Source organism: Lampris incognitus, chromosome 2 (genome assembly GCF_029633865.1).
Source record: "Lampris incognitus isolate fLamInc1 chromosome 2, fLamInc1.hap2, whole genome shotgun sequence".
Classification (NCBI taxonomy): Eukaryota; Metazoa; Chordata; class Actinopteri; order Lampriformes; family Lampridae; genus Lampris; species Lampris incognitus.
The window spans coordinates 22,646,992-22,670,122 of NC_079212.1; the positions used below are offsets into that span (position 1 = coordinate 22,646,992).

The window sequence follows — 23,131 nt, forward strand, 5'->3', positions numbered from 1 at the left end:
AAATGTCATGCAAGATTCAAGATATTACTGTGATCTTTGGCTAAAAAGAAAGACACACTGGACCCAGCAATGGATACATAAACCGTTTTTATTACAAAGAACCCCACCAAAACCCCCTCACGTGACTATTATCAATATCCGTGTTATAGATGCAGGATGAATTTAACAAGCAAAACTTCAAACAAATCTTTACCCATGGAGCCTTGCTGAAATGTTATAAAGATACCTCAACAGGAATTGTCAGTACAGTGTGAAAAAAAATTAGCCTATTCCTCAGAGACATCAACTCAAATAACAATCACAAGTATGGACTAAGGAAAAAAAAAGTGTAGCGTGCTAACTTCTGGGTACACCACGTCCTCCTCTGCACCTCCACATGCACAATGTGCACTGCGACAACGGGATATCTGGCTACAAAGGGTTAATGAACCATTGCACAGACAGAGTTAACTACAGAGATTGTTGAAACACGATGAATCAAATCTTCCCATTCCAGCTCAAGTTGCCAAATTATTAGAAGCTATTTCATTTCTTTCCATAAAAGTCAACATGCTGGCACTAGTCCCTTTCATTAGCACCAAACTATATCGTGCCATATTCAACTATCAAAAACAGAAAACATGAAAAAGCAAAACAAAAGTTTATATAAAACTGTGAGTAAACACATAAAAAGTAATGATTACGATGACAAGAGGACAGATCTGACAAAAGCCTCCATATATCAACTTTTCATCTAAAAAATCTGTTGTAGCAAAAAGAGGGTGCAAATAGAGCAAATACAAATCAAGCTTCAAATCGTTTCTAACAAATTCTTCTTTTTGAGCCAAGCATGAATGAATAAGCCCTGAACTATCATTTATCACAAATTGCATCAACATGAGCAGTGTGAAAACCTAAAACCTACGTCAGAGCTTAACCTGGAAGTATTTTCATTGCAATATATCCCAAATTTATTATAAATAGAAAAATCATGAAAAAAAATGCATGCAGTATTGATTCAAAGGTAGGCAGGTTGTGAACTGCCATACGCTATGGGGGAAATACTTCACCTGCTTCATGTCACTATTAACACAATAGATATTCTTTAATGTGACTATTTTCTATTATCCTAGGCACAAATTTCCAACTGCATAATTGTATAATTGTGAAAGAGTGACATCCTGCATATTCTGAAGTGAGATAAAGCACATGGCTAAATATTCATGGATCAATAAGCAAATTAGCATCTCATTGCAATCTTCTGTGAGGTAAAATCAAGTGTTATAATATTGCAGCTAATCTATTGCCAAAGGCTAATGAGAGCTGTTGCTTCATAATGATTAGAATAGGACAATATCCAAGCAGCACATAGTATCGATCATCCAACCTGAAACACTTAAAAAAAACAAAACGTGTTTGATCACCGTTTATCAAAACGCTTGTCCATCTTACGGTGCTTTTTCCCCCCTATCACTAAACCTCCTAAAAATGCATCTGCGTAAAAACAATCAATAGCGAACACATAATGGAATAACAGTTTTGGATAAAGGGAGGAGAAACATTATATAATAGGCCAATAAAACTGCATTATTCTACTGTAAATTCTTAAATGATGCCGCACGATTAATTTACAGTATCTTGAGTGGTGTTTAAAGCTGCTATGGAGAATGTAATGGAGGAAGAGGGTTTCGCCATGATTTCCAGAGGAGACGGGCCTGCACAAAACATCATAATTACAGTGGCTGTCATGACTCCTAATCACAGTTGTCATAAAAACGACATAACACCCGTCGTAAAGACCTCGACACGGCAATGATTCAACTGAAATCATTCTCCTAGATCCTGTGAACTTTCAAATGCCAAACCTAGCGCTGATAAGCCCGCGGTTTTCAAACCATTTCAGTCATAAATATGGTGTCAACCCATAGCCACGAGCATTATGTCATTCCTAATAACAAAAAGGCAGGAGCAGTAACATAGCGGTCTAAGATGGGATACATAGAAATTCATAGGAGACACAATATCAACTGCATAGTACAATGTTACAGTGTACAATTTCATTTAGCAGACGCTTTTATCCAAAGCGATATTAACATTTTGTCAGAGTAGTGAGTGAGTTGCCAGCTAGCATGTGTGTTTAGTGTTTAAGTGTTTGCTAGTAATTGTAACGTAGACCTCCGCTGACTTGGAAGAGGAAGTCTGAATCACCTTGCTTGGTCAGTCTTGGGTTGCCACTGCCATTGGATGTTTTAAGTTTACCATAGAGAGGTGTCAGCCAGATCGCTGGAAAGAGATGTAGAGTGTGGGTGTGTGCACAGTTGACAAAAAAAGCATATTCTGGTAGAAAAGAGGTGAGGAAAGGAGTGGATGAGAGGGAGAGTGAGTGCTTTAATGACGCTGAAAATTGGCCCGTGACTGCGGTACACCATGTAGGTAAATCATTGCTACAGCTTGCTGTCAACTTATCTGTCCCCTTGTCCTCCCATCTCGCCCCTCCCACGCTTTGGCTCCGTCTCACACAGGCTCCCCCCGCCTTGCCCTGGTTCAACTTATTTTACGGCCAGATATTCAAAACTTCCATCTTCTCGCCATACTCACCCTGTCCCAATAAATAATAGGCTGCATGTGTTTGTGAGCAAGCATCTTTGTGAATGTGCAGAGCCATTCTACATGTGGCTCTGAGTGTGTACCTGTGTGTGTGGCTACCTGAGAATGGTGTCTGTGTGCTCAGGCAGCAGTAGTTCTGCCTCCTCCTCCTCACTGTTGTGCCTTCCACATGGAACTAGATCAGATTCGTCTTCCTAGGCAGGGGAACCAAAACATATATGTACAAAGGCAACATGTGGAGGCAACTAGGCACACTCAAACTCACACACATTTCTCTAAGGACATTACAGTTTAATTCTCTTCAGTAGCCCGATTGCTTTTTGTAGATAATGCCTGTACAAATAATACACTTTGGTCTTTTCAACACTGCATCTAATTGCACCATAACTATGCTGAACGTTGTACTTAACAGTGTTTCTCACCGACTCAGAACTGTGTGCGAGTGTGTCACTGCCTGCCTGGCGTGGCAGGGAGAGAGGGGCTGGCTGGCTGATGACCACAGCACCACGGTCTTGGTCCCTGGGGGAAGGAGGAGTTGCAAGGAGCAAGAAGTCAGGCTGGCCCTGCTCACACAAGCTGTAGTGGCCCAGAGGTCTGGAGTGTCGAGGGGGCTGCAGTGCCTCTGGGTTCTCATCCTCAGAGTCAGAGAGTGAGCTGTCAGGGCGTCCTGTCAAACATTAATGTCAACAAACAAATACGGGTCAAATCTCCACAGCAAAGTTAGTCCCTCCAACAGAGCTCAACTTGAACCCTATTGCAATTTCTGCAACTCAATGTATAGAGAACACAATAATTAGGGGGTCAGTTGATGTATGGCTCCAATCACCTGTAGGAGTGACAGTGGCAGTGCTCCATTTGGCATCAGCTGCTGTTCCAATCTTCAGCTCCAGCAGACTTATGTACTCGATCAGCTCCTATTGCGCAAAATCACAGTCATATAAAAACAAACATGAGGGTGGGAAATTCTTGGTCTTTGTTGCAGTTATGACCCTCAAGGACCCCAACACCCCCCCCATTTTATGCCAAGGACTTTCAGATAAAGTACTTGAATTAGTCACCTCGTCTAACTATGTAAAGCTATAAAACATATACCTCCTGAACTACTAGTTAGTCAACTTTGACAGTGTTTGGGGCCTGAAGGAACTCAGGTTACTCCAAAATGGCCACTGGCATTCATGACCCTGAAACTCACATATGAAGTCAGTTTGTGTATTGTGTAATTAACCTGTAATACATAGGCTAGCTACTTTATTTTGGTAACAAAGGTCCAAATATCTTTTTTTTAATGATGTTTAACATCAGAAAATCAGTGTTTCTATTTCATGATTAAGTAGGACAGAGAATAATTTCATATACATTCATATAGTCTTTGCATATCATTGATTATGTTTTTTTTTTTAAAAAACAATATGTTCATGAAAGTAACATTATAGAAGTCTACTTTCTGTACCATTCAGTACAGGGTTCACTAATAGTGGACCGCAGTCTGACCTATTTCTGATAAATTATTGAGATATTTATAACATTCTCAACAATGGAGCGTACATATATATAATCAGTGGTGGCTGCTGACCAAAATGTTTGGTGAAGCAACCCCCCCCCCAAAATGAAAAAAAAAAAAAAAGGCACAGCAGCAATCTCTGGACAATTTTAAATGAGCAGCCAGAACATCATCATAGTGGGAAAACACTTCTACCATCTCTCTGTAGTTTCCTTTATTATCGGACTTTTCGCTCTCATCATGCCCCCTAAATGCCTGCTCCTTACGACCCAATAAGGACACCGAATCAATCAACCTTTTCCGAATGTCACGGTTTTTCCGGACCGTGTCGTTACGCTTTGCCAACTGGAGACACTTATCTTCATCAATCAGAGGATCAATCCTCACATTTCCCAACAGACTTAGTTGCACGGCTGCACTGACATGCTCCTTTGATTTTTCATGAAGCTTAACAGATCTGTCAAAATTTCGTAGATCCTCAAATCCATTTCTTGCAAACTTTGAAGAACACCCATCTCCTGCAGCAGCACACTTAAACATCATGCAAGGCCAGCAATACAAGCGGTTTGCTAGCACACTCCCTGTTAGCCACTCCACCATGTAATATCTAGAACACTTAAAACTCCAACTTACCAAGCCCACTCTCTGCACCAGCTTGATGGGGGGCTTTGGTCTTCCCTGTGCCTTTACTCCTAGTTTTTCCTTATCAGAGAAAGTGTGAAAAGATACCCGTAGGATCCGGTCCATGATGTTTGCATCCATCATAATTCTTCTTTGTAAAAATTGCAAAAGACAGAACAGAAGCTAGCTAAGCTAGCAGCTAACTAGCTAAGCTAGTTAGAACAACCAACATTAGCCTACAGTACAGGGCTACTACACGAGGTCAAGATCAAAAATGCAAATATAAAGATGAACAATAAAGTTGAACAACAAAGATCTGAACAGATTATTATAATATTTACAATATATATATACAAGAACCACCAAAAACTACTATAGTAATCTAATTTATCTTAGACTAATTGCTTTTTCTTAGCTTTCTTATCTTATCTTTCACTACGCTTTGAATACCAAAAGGTATGATGAAGATTGGAGAACAAGTCAATACAGGATCAGAAAGGCTGAACTGGTGTTCTCTGATTGGTTGACGGGTGTCAATCATTTTCAGGTCAAGAAAAGACTGGGTGAAGCGCTGCTTCACTGGGTGGGCATTAAAATGCATCACAAACCATAACTGTCCAATCAACAATGTGTAAGGTACTAGTCAAGTTCCACTCCCTTGCATAGGGTTAGTGAAGCAGAACACTCCTCTGTGTTACCTGAAGAGGGCGCTGTGTTGCACAATACCAACGACACATTTTTTTTAACAGTGACACTTTTTGTTTGATTCACAGAGGAAATAGTCATTCTAATGAAATGTTGCCATCTAAAAAAGATGTTTTATGTGTGTGTGTATGTTATGTTTTTTGTTTGTTTTTTGATGAAGCACTGCTTCACCTGTTGTCTTATAGAAACCTCCTGATATATATACATATATATTTAAATATATATGTGCAACTTGTCCTGCTTTTAAGGTACTGGTTAAGCGGAGCAGGCCCCACACCAATCACATGTGGTTATTTAAATCACGTGGTTCATTAACCTCAGCAAATCAAAGTGATTTCTCTGACGGTCTCATAGAAACAGAGAAGCGAAAGAAATGAATGCAAGAGTGAGAGGAGAGAGGACAGAATGGCGACATCCAAAGTGAGAAAATTAGACACAGAAAATCGTTCCAAGAATGAATGGACAGAACAATACGTCTTCATTCTTCCAGCAGCGAGTGCCAAACCAGTCTGCCTCATATGTTCGGAGACAGAGGGCCTTGTAAAAAGCGGCAATGTGAAACACCAATACGACACAAAGCACAGATCATTTGAGAAAAACCTGAAAACACAGAAATCAGAGGTGAGGGCACACAAAATGTACCAACTCAGAGCCCAGTATGATGATTGGTCCACCCCAATCCTCTGCCATTCATAGCGGCCCATCAACATACAAACGAATATTCACTGAAAGTTGTATGGATTCTGAGTCAACATAAAAAGCCATTGATTGGTGGGGAATTGTTAAAGAGTGCATGGGAACATGCTGGACCTCTCTACATGGAGCTATCATTGGAACTAGTATTGTGTAGTAACTGACCCTACCACTTTCTGGCTACACACTGTCTTGAGACTCTTTTTTTACCTGGTTTAACCAAAGTAGTGCTTCACACATTGACCATGTTTGGCTCAACTATGAACATCATTAAAACAAAATATTGTTCCAGACTCACCAGTGAGCAGCTACATATACACTCACTGGCCACTTTATTAGGTACACCTTGCTAGTACCGGGTTGGACCCCCTTTTGCCTTCAGAACTGCCTTAATCCTTCGTGGCATAGATTCAACAAGGTACTGGAAACATTCCTCAGAGAGTTTGGTCCATATTGACATGATAGCATCACGCAGTTGCTGCAGATTTGTCGGCTGCACATCCATGATGCGAATCTCCCGGTCCACCACATCCCAAAGGTGCATTATTGGATTGAGATCTGGTGACTGTGGAGGCCATTTGAGTACAGTGAACTCAATGTCATGTTCAAGAAACCAGTCTGAGATGATTCGAGCTTTATGACATGGCGCGTTATCCTGCTGGAAGTAGCCATCAGAAGATGGGAACACTGTGGTCATAAAGGGATGGACATGGTCAGCAACAATACTCAGGTAGGCTGTGGCATTGACACGATGCTCAATTGATACTAAGGGGCCCAAAGTGTGCCAAGAAAATATCCCCCACACCATTACACCACCACCACCAGGCCTGAACCTTTTGATACAAGGCAGGATGGATCCATGCTTTCATGTTGTTGACGCCAAATTCTGACCCTACCATCCGAATGTCGCAGCAGAAATCGAGACTCATCAGACCAGGCAACGTTTTTCCAATCTTCTATTGTCCAATTTTGGTGAGCCTGTGCGAATTGTAGCCTCAGTTTCCTGTTCTTAGCTGACAGGAGTGGCACCCGGTGTGGTCTTCTGCTGCTGTAGCCCATCTGCCTCAAGGTTCGACGTGCTGTGCGTTCAGAGATGCTCTTCTGCATACCTCGGTTGTAATGAGTGGTTATTTGAGTTACTGTTGCCTTTCTATCAGCTCAAACCAGTCTGGCCATTCTCCTCTGACCTCTGGCATCAACAAGGCATTTTCGCCCACAGAACTGCCGCTCACTGGATATTTTCTCTTTTTCGGACCATTCTCTGTAAACCCTAGAGATGGTTGTGCGTGAAAATCCCAGTAGATCAGCAGTTTCTGAAATACTCAGACCAGCTCGTCTGGCACCAACAACCATGCCACGTTCAAAGTCACTTAAATCACCTTTCTTCCCCATTCTGATGCTCGGTTTGAACTGCAGCAGATCGTCTTGACCATGTCTACATGCCTAAATGCATTGAGTTGCTGCCATGTGATTGGCTGATTAGAAATTTGCGTTAATGAGCAGTTGGACAGGTGTGCCTAATAAAGTGGCCGGTGAGTGTATGTCCATGTGAATGGCAGTGACTCCATTCTAGCCTAGATTTAAACTACTGGCAGGACAAGCAAAAGCTAATTTCTATTGTAGAAATGAGCTTTTGCTTGTCCTGCCTTTGATTACAGGGCCAATATAGGCCCTGTAATCAAAGTACAAGTTAGACATAGTGATGGTTCGGGCCTTTGCTGGAGAGGAAATTTGAGTGACTGGACCTCTTTGAATTTTAATTGAATACCCCTGATTTAGTAGGAGAGGTAACTGCTGAGTATAAGACTAATGTCCCATATTTTCATGTTTGATTTTGAATATTTAAGTAGGATAAAAGGTCTAATATTAATTTCTCTATGTTTGAGTTTAACCCTGCAATCTTGAAAAGACTTTGGAAAACATTCAGCAAGTCATTATGAGTACATGATTCTATCAGCTGTGACAGATGCATCTTGAAAACATTGAAATTGAAATTTGAGAATTATCGTCTCCAGAAGGGCTCTTCATGGGTTTTTGAATATCACTAGTCTATATTTCTAGAACATCTGTCAAACACATGGGTTTTGGCTCAATCTGCATGCCATGAGGAGATAAAAACATTCTTTAACTATTTCAGATGGACTGCTTAATGGTGAACAAAAAACATTGTTATAACTTCAAACAGACCAAAAGAAAGACAACAAAAAAACACAAAAAAACGGAAACAAAACATAGCTATGCTTTTCCCCTTCTGTGATTAATCACTATCTCAGAAGATGGTGAGATATTGTATGTTTCAGTCAGCTCTGGACATATTATGTGCAGCCTTCTAGTTCAAAGATCAATAAATACCTAGATAACCTTGGGCCTTAAGAATCTGAACAAAACATTTAGCACGGTTGTTTTGGCCACAAACCACATTCCTGATCTTTGCTTGTGAGAATTTGTTCCAGCAAATTTCTGTCCACACTGGCACAACTTGGCACCTACTGCAATACCAGACATGGTTCAATCAAATTAATTCAAATTGCTATGAAAACAAAATTACTTCTACTGAAACCAAACAATACAAGTTTGAAGATGCTTCATATTGTGTTGTTTTGAGAAATGTGGTTGAGTTTTTATGGGGCTAGTGACCTTTTTTTTTTTTTTTGCCCTGGGACTAGGATGGTAGATAATTTGATAATTTCAACAAGAAAATTAGACATCACACAGCCACTTTGAGGGAGAAAATCTACACTTCTTGCATCCATCGCGGTTACATGCACAGTTTTCCCCCCATTCTGATTGAAATACCAATTGAAGATTTCAGGTCAACTGTTTACATGGGATGTGATCTAATATGGTCTGGTGTTTACATGCTCTGATGCATTTAATCAGAACAGCTGTGTGACATGGGGGTTATCATGTCAGATCAAGGCAGGTGAGGGAAGTCGGTCTCTCTTTGCCGCTGGAAAGCGCGGTGCATGGCCTGTCTCGTGGGGCCCCCTTCCGTATGCAGCGCATCTGCGATGTGTTTGTATCAAAAACAAACTCTGCAAAGGTCCAATTCAGCTCAGAAGCTACCATTTTTTGGAGGTGGAGAAACGTTCGTCCCCATGCATTTACATCAAGACGGAGGGCATGCGGCGAAAGAACGCAGCCAGACAGTAATTAGGTTAAATCATTTACATGGTACAATTTTTCTTTTGATCGGTTTACGAAAAGGTTTAAATGACCCCTCTGCAACCGACTGAGGTTTGAGCCTGTTTATTCTGATTGGAGGTGTTTATACGGAGCATTTTTATTCTGTTTGGGCTTTTAAACTGATTATAATTGGAATACTAGGCTCCATGTAAACATAGCTGTTGTCATATGGGGGAATCAAAGTTGCCAAGACGCATGTGATGCAAGCAACAAACGGGATCCAGTGCATTACATTAATAGAATATGAGAAGATTAGGAAGATAACATGCTTACCTTGGTCAACTAGCTTTCACCTTTTTTAAAATGTGAGTTCATGGAGACAGGCTAAAAATGAGTGCTTACAGATGCTATTACTGACCCCCCCCCTTAAAAAAAACAAAAACGCCTAACTTCACATATACATAGGCCTGAATTTGGAAAAAAGTCTTACGCCACCTGTTTACCCCAAACTTTCGGGCACAGCAGATTCAACTTCTGTGAGTGGGCAGACATAAAGATTTAATGACCTTTTTCTCTGTGAGCAGCTGCTCCTTCTCTTTCTGGGCCACCCTCAGATTGGCCTTCAGCTCCTGTAGCTCCCTGCGGGTCTCACTCAACTGGACCTGCAGACCAGTTGATAAGAGGGCATTTCAGAACAGACGTGACTTTGGTTTCTGAATGATATTCATAGGCGTTCAGGTACAATCATGAGTACTCAAAAAGCAGCTAAGTATACTCAACAAGCATGGCGTGTGGTGCAGTGAATTCAAATACAGTTCTGAATCATTTCTGTCTTGACACGAAGCTCTGCAGTAGACTACAGACATTCTGTCTTTACCCGGTTACAATCCTTTTCTCTGCCAAGCTCCACCTCCACCTTCTCTCTCTCCATCCTTTCTTCTTGCAGCCTCTCTTCGATCCTCTGCATCTCCATGTTGAGCTTCTCCAGACGCTCTCGATCACTCTGCCAGGGAGAAGACACATACTCAAATAGATAACACATTCACCTCAGTCAGTGGGGTCACTGGACCGTGTGTGAAATTGGTTTTCTGCACCACCTGGTAGCTGCAATGCACAGTAGATGAGCAGGCAATTCCATATGTGAGAGGTGTGGGAACATTTCATCTTCAAAGCATGAAATAATGAGTAGAAACAGTGGGGGCATGCAGCAACATAACTCACAAAGATGTAGACATTGAGGGGACACGGGGCAAACCTTTATTCAAAGCTTGATCTCTTGTTCCTTCCTGATGTTATGGGTGCTGTTTTTATCAGGTCAGGCTAAGAATAACTTTTCCATCATTAAGGTGCCCGAGTACAAGTTGAACTGATATTTTGGTGGTTTTGTGAATTGTAAGCATGCTGTACCTCAGCAGTGCGCTGCAGACTTTGTCTTTCCTGGGCCCAGTGGGCCCTGCCCTCCCTCAGGGCCAGAGTGGAGTCTGCTAGCTGCAATGTGAGTTGGGCAGCCTGCAGGCGAGCCTGGTGAAGATCAGCCTGCCCGTGGTCCCTCTGGGCCATCATGGTGCTTAGATCCCCTTTCAAACTCTCTGTGGTGTGATCGCTGGCACTCAAACGCTCCTGCAGGCTGCGCATCTCTTTCAGGGCTACCTCACTCTCTGCCTGAGCACAAGAAGAAGAAGCTGTTCCACAAACCAAAAGAAGAGAGGGCAACTTCTATAGAATCAAAAGCTAGTATAGATTTTACATAGGCTTAGACACAAACATTAATGTCCTTCAACATCCACATACGACACTCATTTTCAACCTGCCACTGCTAATTCTCATAGAAGTGTCTGACCTCTTTCCTGTGGGCAATGGTGAGTTTGTGGGTGAGGGTGCTGATGGTGTTCTGGAGCTGCAGGACACTGGTGTCTCTCTGAGCCAGGGAGCTCCTCAGGCCCTGAAACTCTTTGGAAAGACTCCGGAGCTCACTCTCCCTCTGTTCCAGTTTGGCCTAAGAGAGGGGGGGGGGGGGACATGGAGGAAAATTTAGGAGGGTAGAATAGACAGGGTTACATTTATCAGGGATGTGCCACTAATTAAGGAAGTCACCTTTACCTGAAGGCTCTTTCTTTCATTCTCCTCCTCTTTTTTCTGTGCTGCAGCTCTCTTGGCCTTTTCCTTCATCCTGTACACATATACCAGGCCAACTTAAATGGGTCACAAGTGAGAAATATGAAGAAGGCCAAACAGAAAGGGAGGAAGGAAGAAAGGAAAGCTAATGTCTGACCTCTCCAACTCAGTCTCTCTCTCTACAGCCCTTTGTGCCAGGGTTTTGATGTCATCCTCCAGCTCTCCGATTCGCAGTTTGCTCACCTCCTTTGTGGCCAATAAGGCATTTTTCTCTTCATTCAGGCTCTCCCCTGAAGCCTTTGCCTCCTACCAGGGAGGCATTATGTGTTACATTTGGAAAAGGGACTTTTGCATACAGGTTTGTATTTGCATGTTTCTAGCTCATGTCACTGACTAAGCCACTGAAGAATGCAAATCTCATTTCCTAAATGTTTTGATAAAGTAACCAAGAAATCTTACTGTGATTGTCATTTCAAGTTTACAGCTTTTTAAAGGAACATGATACCAGAGCCTATAGCCTTGCTTATCGTTTGAGAATGGCAAGGATACAAGCACATGAGCAGAGAAGGTAAGACAAGACAAGCAAATCCACTACAATCAAATTGATCCCCACTGCCTGGCCTTCTACACCACCTTTTGTTTCCTCTCCATCTCCTCCATCTTCTCTTGGCTCTGTTTCAGCTCCTCCTGCAGCCTGCTGATGCTGCTCTCCAGCTGTCTGCGTCCTTTGTCCCATGCTTTCCTTTCCCTCTTGTACTCCTCCCTTTCGCTCTCCCGCTGCCTGCTCTCTGCCTCCTGAGCCTCCAGCAGCTCGGCCCGCTCTTGAAGACATTCCTGCAGTCGACTCTTGATAGCGACAGGAGGGAAACAGGCAAAGGATAGTGGGTAGTAAGGGAATGGAGGGTGGGTGGGGTGTGTGGGATATATCATCATTGCTCTCCCCTATTTGCAACAGTAGTAAACACAGACATTGATTTACCTATATATTCATTTTATTAATGCTCATTCATTCTGCCAAATTGAAAGGAGACACATGATGTACTCTCTCTAACAATGCCACCTCTTAAATCTCTGTTCTTTAGGCCCACCTGCAGGAGCTCAGCTCTGGGTACTACCAGCAGCATGTCTGTGCCTCCCTCCTCTCCCTGGGTCCCCTCCTCCAGGGTGACCAGGTCCTCAAGGGGCTTTGGGGCGCAGAATGTAAATTTAGGGCTGCGAGAGCACACTTCACCCTTACCATCAATGTACACAAACTCATAGTCCTGGGAGCCTGGCCTGGGGAGGTAGGAGGCTACAAAAAGGTGAGAGGAATATGAAAAATTTACTGTTAAAATTTGCTCACATAGGACAGAACCAATTATTCACTGTGGCTTTGATTTCAATTGCATGTTGTCCTCTCATTTCCAATGCAAGCCTGAATGCGGGGGTAGATTTATCAAACGACAACTTTTCCACCTCTATGTTTTGTCTTGAATCATGCTCAATAATCCAGGTAAGAAAATCAATGAAGGTTGAATCAGTTCATCTGGATACAACGTTTATTGATAGATACGTTTCATCTCTATGTGAGTGATGAAACGTATCTGTCAATAAACGTTGTATCCAGATGAACTGATTCAACCTTCTCTGACACCTCTATATTCATTTATCTGCCATTTTACGTTAAAATTTGATGCCTTTCTAATTTGTTTTACTTCATTTCATGATACAGAGATTCACAGATTTGCCTAATTTCTAGGATTTACTTGACATTTCTGCCTAACGTTGACAGCATAAAAAGAAAATAACAACAAGGAGATGACATACGACAGAGGTTATAAAATGTATTGTAACCCGTGACACCAGCGTATGTCACGCCGCAGGAAACCTTTTTTTTTTTAATCACTACATTACTGATGATAAGGAACCATCGGTGCTTTGTTTGAACTTGTTTCCATCCACTTTCCCTGCAATGAAGAACGACAGTGGTGATATTTTTAAGGAAAAGACAAATCATCCTGGCAGAGGTCAATGCCAAACCTGCTGCACGTGCGACCCCCCACCCCACCCCCATCAAGCTTATCAGCTGCAACTGACACGGAGAGGACAGAGGACACCAGTCACAGTGTCTACTGTATTCCTCAGCACAGAGACAGCAGTCAGTGTAGCCATTTCGCTGTCGTCAACTATATCACATTATTCAATCTCCTACTTGCTCAAAGAATGGTTTATAACCATGGCACATACTGATTTTTTTTCTCCTTTTGTCTTGAGAAATCCAAAAGAGCAAGACAGTACTTTGGCTTTTTCAAAGCCGGACATTTTCCCCTTTTTTTAACAGGAAATGTGCTTTGTGACAAAAATAACTCCCAACAACAAACCTACTTCTATTCTCTTCACCCGTCCCCAGCCTCCTACTCCTCAACAGAGTAATTCAATTTACGAAAAGATCAATCCTCAGCTGAAGGTTTTATTTGCAGACTTGAGCAGAGCATGAGCATGGATTACGACCAACTGTGGGAAATAAAATACAATTACAGAGTAAGGCAGTGAGTACCCTGGAAATGCACGCAGCAGTTGACATCTGTGCCCTCTTGGTAGTCATCTGGGGCCAGTGACCATACAAATGTGTGGTAGTCCCTCAGCGATGACCATCCCACCTAAGGAAGTCACCACAAAAAACCCCACACAATCACACACGTGCACACACACAGACAGCTGTGTTGCATTTGGACATATACAATTCCTTTATTTTACAGTGTGAAAATCCCTGGGTTTACAGTACCTTAAAAAGACCAATCCAGTCATGGCTGGCCCAGGTGTGCTGTGAGCTCAAAGTGTAGTGGCAATCAACTCTGCTCTGAGGGAAGTAACTGCACCCCACGTTTCTAAACTCCACCGGCAAAGCCCCTTCCATGGCAACACAAAACAAAGGCTGTATTTTGCACCTGTGGGAAATCATGGATAACAAACAAAGGAGCAGACAAACTTGATTTTAATTTCGCTATAAAGGCTTTGCAGATATTGATTGTCACATTTTGATGAGCTAATGAGAAATGGGTGAGAGGTGAGTGTGAGAAAACTAGCTTGGAGGAGCTGGCAGTCTGTGGATGTTTGTACAGTATCATTACAGAGTCCACACTTGAGGACAGGGCACTACTGACTCCAATGGCAGTGGGCCCTGTAACCAATACATTACACCTCTATATAGCATAACTGTCACTAGTTCTATTTATGTCACTGGTCCCACGTTAGCGATTGTACACCATCACGTGTACCTGGCAGTTGAGCTACGAAGTAAGGGTCAACAGTAGGTATGGGGCTCAGATTGCATCGGCTTGCAGCTGAAAACCTCACGAATTATAAGGCATCTATCCCAGCAGATATCTTGTCTGTTTTAGGGACCTAGTTGTCAGTAGGCTTTTGCACTTGCTACTGTGTGAGGTATTGACTTTTATTAAAGACCACGTGTGTCTGGATCCCTGTTCACGCAACAAATCCTCCCTCCTAAAACGTTAAGACCCTTTGACTTTTGCTTGATCTTTTTACCTTGTACTTGCCCTGTATCTTATTCAGTTTATCACTTCTCTTTTTTATATCCACCTCTTTTGCGTCTTAAATGCTCTTCAAATACTTAGACTACAAATCAGCCAGAAGTTCTTAAAAAGTACCAGTCTATGATAAAAAAAAAACGCTTGTAACGTATTTCAGAGGTTTCAAATTACTCAGCTCGATGAGGCCCAACAGTGGCACATGTTGTGAGAAACGAACATGTGCCTTGCTGCGCCGTGACGGCCCAGCAGTGCAACGCAATTAGCTTCATCAAAGCGTACAAATAAAAGAAGCATACGAATCAAAGCCGCTGTCTAGAGCTGGATGAAGAGGATGTCATTTTAACTACAAATTACGTCAGCCAAGACAACAAAACTGACTTTTGTTGAAAACAAATAACATCTACGCAGATATTTCTCGGCAACGTTTAATCGCTTGCTTACCTTGTTGACTCCACTTTTTGTCAAACTATCGAAACGAGCAAGCTCGTGTCAAACGATAGAGTCAAAGTCCATTAAAAAACACCGATCTTTGGCACTAGTCAATATATTTTTCTCCGCGGTCTCAGCTGCTCCACTAACATACAACAATAACAAAAACCAAAGCAAAACACAAGCGTGACAGCTTCAGGACTACTGATGGGTTGTGGGAGCTGTTGTTCTTAAACGTGCAAAAAGACACAGAAAAGCTGCGTTTAAAACTACAAGTCCCATAAACGAAGGCACCTGCCAAAGGTCACATAAACGTAAAATGACGCGTCTAGTACGTCAACGTTGCTTTTCTAATCGGTTTTACTTTTGAAGGCTAAAAAAAAAACAACAAAAAAAACAACAAAACTTCTGAAGGCTCTCAGGCTGTGTAACAATTGGAAAGAAAGACCATTTGGCGAGGTAGGACCCAAGTACAATGAGAAAAACCATTGAAATTTAGGTGAAATTGATGCAAAATGGATGGGCTGTTACGCTCTCTGTAAGCCCAGTGTGTGCACTGGTCTAGGATAGTCTTTTTTTCCATCTTTGTTTCTGGCACTGCTCTTCTCATCGAAAACCGTCATAGAGAAATGAAGAGCAGGATAAGCGGTTTGGATGGATGCTCTTTCAACTCAGCACGTCAACAAGCCAACACATTATTTTACACAGGCTGCTACACAATTTAAGCTAGTCGGGCTAGTATAAACATGTATGCAGAGTGCTCTACTTGATTTTTAGCTCATCCAATTAATTAGGCCTCCTGTCCCAGTTTGCCACTACGCATACACCTCGCCGCCAGGGTTGCAAGCTGAACAGCCTCCTCATCGAAGAAGCTGCGTTGCTCGACGCCAGATGGCAGCATACCATCTTGAAAACCTGAAGCACACAGAACAACACTGCACCCTAATTTTCATGCATGCAAGCTGTCTATGCATGCCCACCCGCCAAGCCACTACAGTGGTCTATGCTTTGTCATTTTGTGCCACATAGCACATAGAGCTATCACTGCCTATAATTATATAATAAATATTGGCAACATTTACACCACAACCGTTAGCTAAAAATAGGATAGACTTTCAGGCCAGTGCCCCAGTGGATCCTCAAAATAGATAAATAAATAAATAAATAAATAAATAAAAATTAGGACATATTTGATCATGCTGCCATTAGGGGCGGTACAATGAGTTAATCATAATTAAGTATAGACCTAATCCTACAAGACACCTAACCTAGACCTATAGGTCATGAAAAAGCGTAGTTAATGTAGACCCAACATGCCATTCCCATTGCAGATCGACCTAGGTTAACGTGATGTATTGTCTCGACTGAACTAATGACAGAAATAAAAGTCCACCACACCAATCGGGAAAACGTCCACTTGACGAGCAGCGACTTGTGGCTTGTGAGCCTAATTCATTAAGCAGCAAAAATATATGCACGCATGTCATGTAGACCCAGTTATGACAAAGAGGTCAGTATTTCATGTTTAGATTGGCTGACATGTTTAAAAACAATGTGAGATTTGATTTTGTCCGAACGTTTCTTTATTTTTACTCACACATAGGTATTCTTGCTCAGTGAGTATTTTGAACAGAAAACATCCCTCAACGTTTCACAAGCCAGCCACACACTGCAGTTTACTCCTCAATTAATCAGTCCTGTTTGGCTAATTTACTCTGTTGAAGACACAATAAGGACGCTTCGGGTAATTTTATGCAGACGGACAGTCGATGTTGAAACCCAATAAATTGTGTTAAAGTAGATTAACAGTGTGCTGAGCCTGTGCAAAGAACTTGCTATGGGAAGCACGTGGCTCCCTATGCAATTGGGTAAAGAAATGGCTGAGGCCAAAAGTAGTACTCATGCAGTGCTCTAAAGCACACTGATTTTGGTCAGTGTTTACAGAAACCACAAGCACAGGCGCCCATTTTCAATCCATAATTTGTCTTTAAGTGTTCAATAAACGAGGGTAGGTTGTAGGCTAGATTGTGGCCTGACGTTTTGCTTTGACTTTCTGTGTATTATCAGCTCAGTCAGTCAATGTAAGTTGGACGTAATATTTCAAGCTAGACAAATAGAGACTTCTGAGTAAAAATGCCTATCTACAGTTGTACCATAGTCTACATTTCCAACGACATTATATTTTTTGCAATTGATAAAGTAGAAGTAATTTCTTACGGAACAGTACAGACAGCAGGTGGCTTTGACTTAGAAGCAGCTGTTGTGATCTCAACTGATGCACTGTTCACATTCACTCTAATAAGAGATATGACTACAAGCTGATTGTCAGTGAAACCTCTTGATCTTGACCTTGTTTTCTTCTGTCATAGGTCTTCCTTCTGTCAATGGCTCCAGGGAATAAGGCCAGTATTCAATTCCCCAAAGTTGAATATTGTCGAATAAACTGCTGAACTGTTCATTGGTTGTAGAACTGTTCCACATAGATTCCACCAGTGTTACATGTTGAATTCCAGCTGCCTGTCTTTGAATTCCTCTCAATATAAGAAAATCTTATAGCCCTTGTGTGCTACTGCAGTTTTATTACCTGAGGTGGTCTGCCTGAATATAGCTTACCACATGTCTCATTCAAAGGGAATGGCAGGTATGTGTCAGTAGTCATAAACTGCAGGTTGCCCTCAGCGTTAATCAGTAACCAAGGGAACATACGATCAAATTATGCTTAAGCATCTGTTATGTTTGGGCAAGGATTTTCACCATCTGAGGTTGTGATAACTGTGAGACTAATATCGAAACATCATTTTAAATCTTCAGTTAGTCTAACATGTCTTAAGCAGATGATAGATGATTGCTATGTGTGTGTGTGTGTGTGTGTGTGTAAATCCTGTTATTTACACATTTGTATATCATTCTGTTATTTACAGACGAAGCAGTAAGAGCAATTAAGAATATGTTAAATAATGCCAATCGGTGGGTGGTAGGTGGTTTAAACAGTGAGGGTTATGTGATGATTGAGCACAGCAGAGGCATTAACAAACAAAGAAAGAGCAAGAGCGCGGAGCCCGGAAGGAGGGCAGAATGTTGGGAGGGTGGAGATAAAGGAATGGGGGACGGTGGTATTTAGTATGCACGGCCAAGCTGCCCCATCTGCTTAGTGCAGCAGTCCCTGTCGTATAACTGTCTACAGGCCGTGGGCCACATAAAGAATGTCTCAGAATTTGATGTAATTCCGCAAAATTAATGACAGCTTTACTCGGTATGGGCCGTGAGGGAATGATTAGTGTTTGATCGTCCATCTGATCAGCTCCCTCGGCTGGCTCCAGGAGGGATGCTCTGCTATATACCAGCATGCTGCCTATGGCAAGTACACACACTCACAAACATGGTCACACAGACACACCTATCCCATAATATTCTCTGGGTCTGCCTGCTCATAGGTCTAATTCTAGTTTTGGTTTCCAGTGACACAGAGAACCAGCGAGTTGTCAAACTTTCTGTGCTGTGATCCCTCACGTTCAGATCAACACCCACTGCTGGGCTTGATGCTGGTCCCGGTGGCAGTGTGATTTGGCACCGGGCAGTTTTTATATCACTCAAAACAAGCTGTGCAGCATTTCAAATGAAAGTGGGCCAACCGGCATCCAATTTAGAGAACCCTGAGGTCACAGAGTGACCTTTTACAAGATATGCTTTATTGCAGTTGTGATTGGAATTGGGTATTAGTTTTTAAAAGAGATGGGGAATGGATTGGGAATTTGAGAGAAGAAATTGATCCACTCGACGGATTGCAGGAGTTGGGCAAGTGGAATTCCTCCCCTCCTTTTAATCCAGCCCCACCCCAGACACCCCAACCCCCCACCTCTTTCCTCCTGGGCTGCTGCGTTTACAAGCGAACAGGGCATTCTGTTTTACAAGTGAGCCTGGTGCGTCTCGGTGTGCTAGCAACATTAAAATTGAACCCATCTTATCTGTGCAAAGTGTGAGGCTTTACATCAGAGGCTGTCGCGCTGCTGCCATAGGGCTCTTGTGAGCTTTTATGTAATGTGGTGCAGTCAAAAACCCAGCGGACAATTAAAGTGAGCCGATAGATAAACAAATGATTGAAGACGGAGTTGCTGATTTGTGGAATGTTAGGTAGAGATGGGGGAGGGCGACATCGCTGCTGTAGTATTTACCATTCTTAACAAGGCCAAGGCCAACATGCAGCGCCGTTACGTATATATTTTGCACAAACCCCATCCACGTTCTGCATTTGATGCACATAGGTTATATTGGATGGAAATTTAGTTTTGAAAGTCGCATCATATTTTGTGCTGAGTTGAACATGGCACAGTTAAGTTCCCATCTGACCATAAGTGCTCTGGTCCAATACCAAATACAGAGAGACTAATTCAGCAAAAGCTTTGGGAGGCTTGTGTGCCAACACAGATTGTTGGACAGATTGGCAATCCCTCACTTTGTGTGGATGCAGTGTTGTTTTTTTCCCTCCAAATTGTAGCCCATTATAACAAATGACTTGCAAAAACATCATTAAAGTAAACAAAAAAGCCTCTTGCATCTGTTTTGATGCTAGGCCTGTTCCAGTTCAGTTCCATCTCCGTTCATTATCTTCTCTGCCCCCCCTCCCAAAAAATACGTTCCCTTTTTGCATGTCCTTCCATAACACTGTCTTTCCGTATTACTTGAACGTCTTTAGTTTAAGCCTCCCCCTCTGAATCGGCACCCTCTGATCTCCTTTCATTCTGCACACTTTCTTGGCCCACTTCTCCTCCCCCACTGCTTTCTTTTTCTCCTCCTCATTTTATATTTTTGGCTGAGCTGAGGCCCTTTCTTAGCGTAGTGACCTTTCTGGTTTTAAATTAAGCCCCACTGCGGCATGTCTCTCTTCATAGACCGCCAGTTACGAGCCTTTGGAGGACCGCAAAAAAATAACGATTCTGATGAAATGGCCCCTTTAAAAAGCTCTTCCAAATTCCTCTTACATTTTTCTTCCCCTCTTCCCCCCCTTTCTGGTCACATTAATATTCACACTAATGAGGAACGTCCTAAAGAGCAGGCCATGGAAAATATGAAAAGGAGACACACGCAAATGCACACATGCATGAATTGCATACACACACTGTTGCTCATTACTAATGGGCTCTAATCAAATGCCATGTATGTATGAAGTGATTTATGAAAACTGGTCAACCAATGCTTGCATTGTGATTACTTAATCAGAAAAAGACAATTTTTTGTATGGATAACCAAGTTTTTGGCCTTTTAGAAGAGACATCATTTTACGTTACATGATTAATAGGCATCTATTAAATTGTATTTAGATGATAAACAGCTTCAAACTGCACTGAAATCATGGTGTTGTTACCTGATAGTTTCCGCACTTCACACATGTGCAAAATTCCCCGGTCTGGTGTCAACAGGCTCATTCATTGTTAGGAAACGAGGTGATGATAAACCTTAGTGCCATACAGTTATACCTCCCAGGTGCCGAGCAGGAGTGTAATGTGCTTGTTTCTGTTTCTCATTGTTCATTTGTTTGCCATGCACAATCCCGCTTTGGTTCTGGAAAATAAAAAGTAGGAATCTGCTTTAGTCGAGCAGACTGCGCTGTAGAAAAATACCCATGGTTTAATCAAAACAACACAAGCTGTGTCTGCTTTCCAAAAGCTACAATCAGGCCATACCTGTTCATTGCACCCCTATAAAATCCGGACAGAGAAAGCAACAGCAATTACAAGGAATAATTAGAGTAATTACGCTCTCCAGCGAGGGCTGAGCTGGAGCCTGTTCTTAGGCCTTGTGGGTGAACGCTTCCAGTGAGACTGCTGCAGTGCCCTCGCTGCCAGTGGAAGGGCCAGCTCCGCAGCATGAGCTCAGTTATTGCTAGGTCAACACACAAATACAGACTGCAAAACATAGATACCTATGCACACACAAACTCATGATACTCTCTTTTCTCTCTTACTGACAAATACAGAATAGCACTCCCTCACTCCCCTGCTAATGTACGCAACCAGAGTCGCAAGCGGTCCAATGTCAGGCCGGGCACTTTTGGTGACGGACTCCGAGGGAAAGATGTCATACTTGAAACCTATCACTACTTCAGAAATGGCGAGGCATCCTCATACTACAGCGCAGATATCTCGGTATCCTCACTGCAGCATATTCACGAGCTAGAGTGCTGTTATGTCTGCATACCGTGGAGGCATTTTTTCATTTCTGGAAGAGGTTATCCTTACTGGGTTTATTGCGTTCGGAAGATGGCTGCATTTAAGCATATTAGAGCCACACATTTTCCATTTCCACATTTCATCTCATAAAATTCCCACCGTAACCCCCAGACATAGACACAGTATTCAGGGGGAAAAAAAGTGGAAAATCACAGCAACCTGTGACGATATGTGGAAATATGCAGACAATACCAAACCATCAGAGTTTTCCTCTCTAACAAAGAATAAGCCAACTGTAGGCATGAATATTAATCTCCCACTATATGTGCAATATTTAACATGCAGAGATGATTTCTAGGACCTCTCGCCTAGGATGCTCCTTGTAGCCTTGGTAACCCTAATGAATTATGGGCCGGCCCGGTTAAAACATGTGTGGTATTACCCCTTCCCAGGGTGTGTCCTCCTGGGTGTCTATGAATCATTGATCTCATCAGACTGGTTCTCTCTCATCCCTCCCCTCCACTCTTATTTTTCTCTTCCCTCCCCTCCCCCAGGGCCTGTCACACTCCAGTCCCTCCAGGCGTCTGTCTGGGATCTGCCAGGCTCATCAATGGAGCGGAGGAGGAAAGGAAAGAGCTAACCAGGAGCCCATGCAGGCTGTAAATCTGACCAGGGAGGGAGTGGAACCTGCAGTGTCCACACTTCCACTCCAGCCCAGTAAGTCCGGCAGGCAGGGCTCTCCTCCGTCTCTCTTTGTCATGCACTTTTTTGCATGCACTGACACGTGCAGGCACAAACACACAAATACGCATGCTGGCAGCTCATACTTAAACAGATGTTCAGGTGCTCATCGCCACCACAGCTCACCTAACTTACTGCAATTAGCTAAACTTGTCTTAACAGGAGAGCGATAACAAGCTCTTATGCATCTCCACAGGCAGATCTTTACAATACCTTCACACAGTCAACCAGCATGCATACACATGCAGACAACCAATAAGCCCTTTGATGGAGGGAGGCAGGCAAGGGTGGTTTAGTGCATTTAACAGTAAGGTCGATCTGAAATTAGTTTTGTTATTTTATTGTACATATCTTCCAATAGATATATCGTGGATCTTTATTTATTTTGTTTCAAGGTGGCAAGCAGCAAATGGAAGGCGGAGTGTATCTGGGAGGGACCAGGGACCGCATAAAACATACATATTCAATATGTAAAGGTGGTTGTCATCTTTGAGCTCTTTTCTCTGTCTCATTAATTCCTAGAGAGAGACAGATCCCTAACATTTGTTGTAATGGACTGATGTAAGTTGGATAGTGTTTGCTATCTAGGAAAAATGAGGGATGCAGCGTGGTACATGGTGCTATGCAGAAGTAATTCCAGCCCCAGAATAGCCGTAAAGTCTTGGAAGCCGAGCAGCTTTCTGGACTGCAATGCAGTGAGGTGGGCCCTGCTCTCTCATACATACATTTAGCTGGGTGTGATACCGTTCCATACACAGAAACACACACCCTCCCTCTCCTTATCTGAGAAATAAGCATTTTTACAGAGTTTGAGCTGTAAAAGGCGAAGGAGCAGATAGCCCATAAATCTAGCCATAAAAACGTTAAGTTGTCAGAGGTGCCATCAGCTATCAATCGTGTGCGGCAAGCTGATG

The 23,131-nt window shown here is 42.6% G+C and overlaps 1 protein-coding gene across 3 annotated transcripts; it reads right to left on the reverse strand.

The window, feature by feature from the left end:
* Window positions 1-70: 70 nt before the first annotated feature.
* On the reverse strand, window positions 71-15,460 carry calcoco1a (calcium binding and coiled-coil domain 1a). Of its 3 annotated transcripts, XM_056273716.1 has the most exons (16): window positions 15,322-15,460; window positions 14,112-14,274; window positions 13,884-13,986; window positions 12,436-12,638; window positions 11,981-12,193; window positions 11,505-11,653; window positions 11,333-11,402; window positions 11,073-11,228; window positions 10,640-10,894; window positions 10,110-10,235; window positions 9,799-9,894; window positions 3,413-3,500; window positions 3,009-3,253; window positions 2,686-2,780; window positions 2,188-2,262; window positions 71-1,694 (listed from the first exon to the last, which is right to left on the reverse strand). In XM_056273716.1, exons 2-15 carry the CDS (start codon window positions 14,241-14,243, stop codon window positions 2,235-2,237), a joined length of 1,959 nt encoding a protein of 652 aa, XP_056129691.1. In that variant the 5' UTR covers window positions 14,244-14,274; window positions 15,322-15,460; the 3' UTR covers window positions 71-1,694; window positions 2,188-2,234. The 3 variants fall into 3 exon arrangements, with proteins under 3 accessions (XP_056129691.1, XP_056129690.1, XP_056129689.1); XM_056273715.1 differs by having other exon boundaries at window positions 71-2,262; XM_056273714.1 differs by lacking the exons at window positions 71-1,694; window positions 2,188-2,262 and adding an exon at window positions 2,359-2,578.
* Between the last annotated feature and the right edge of the window lie 7,671 nt (window positions 15,461-23,131).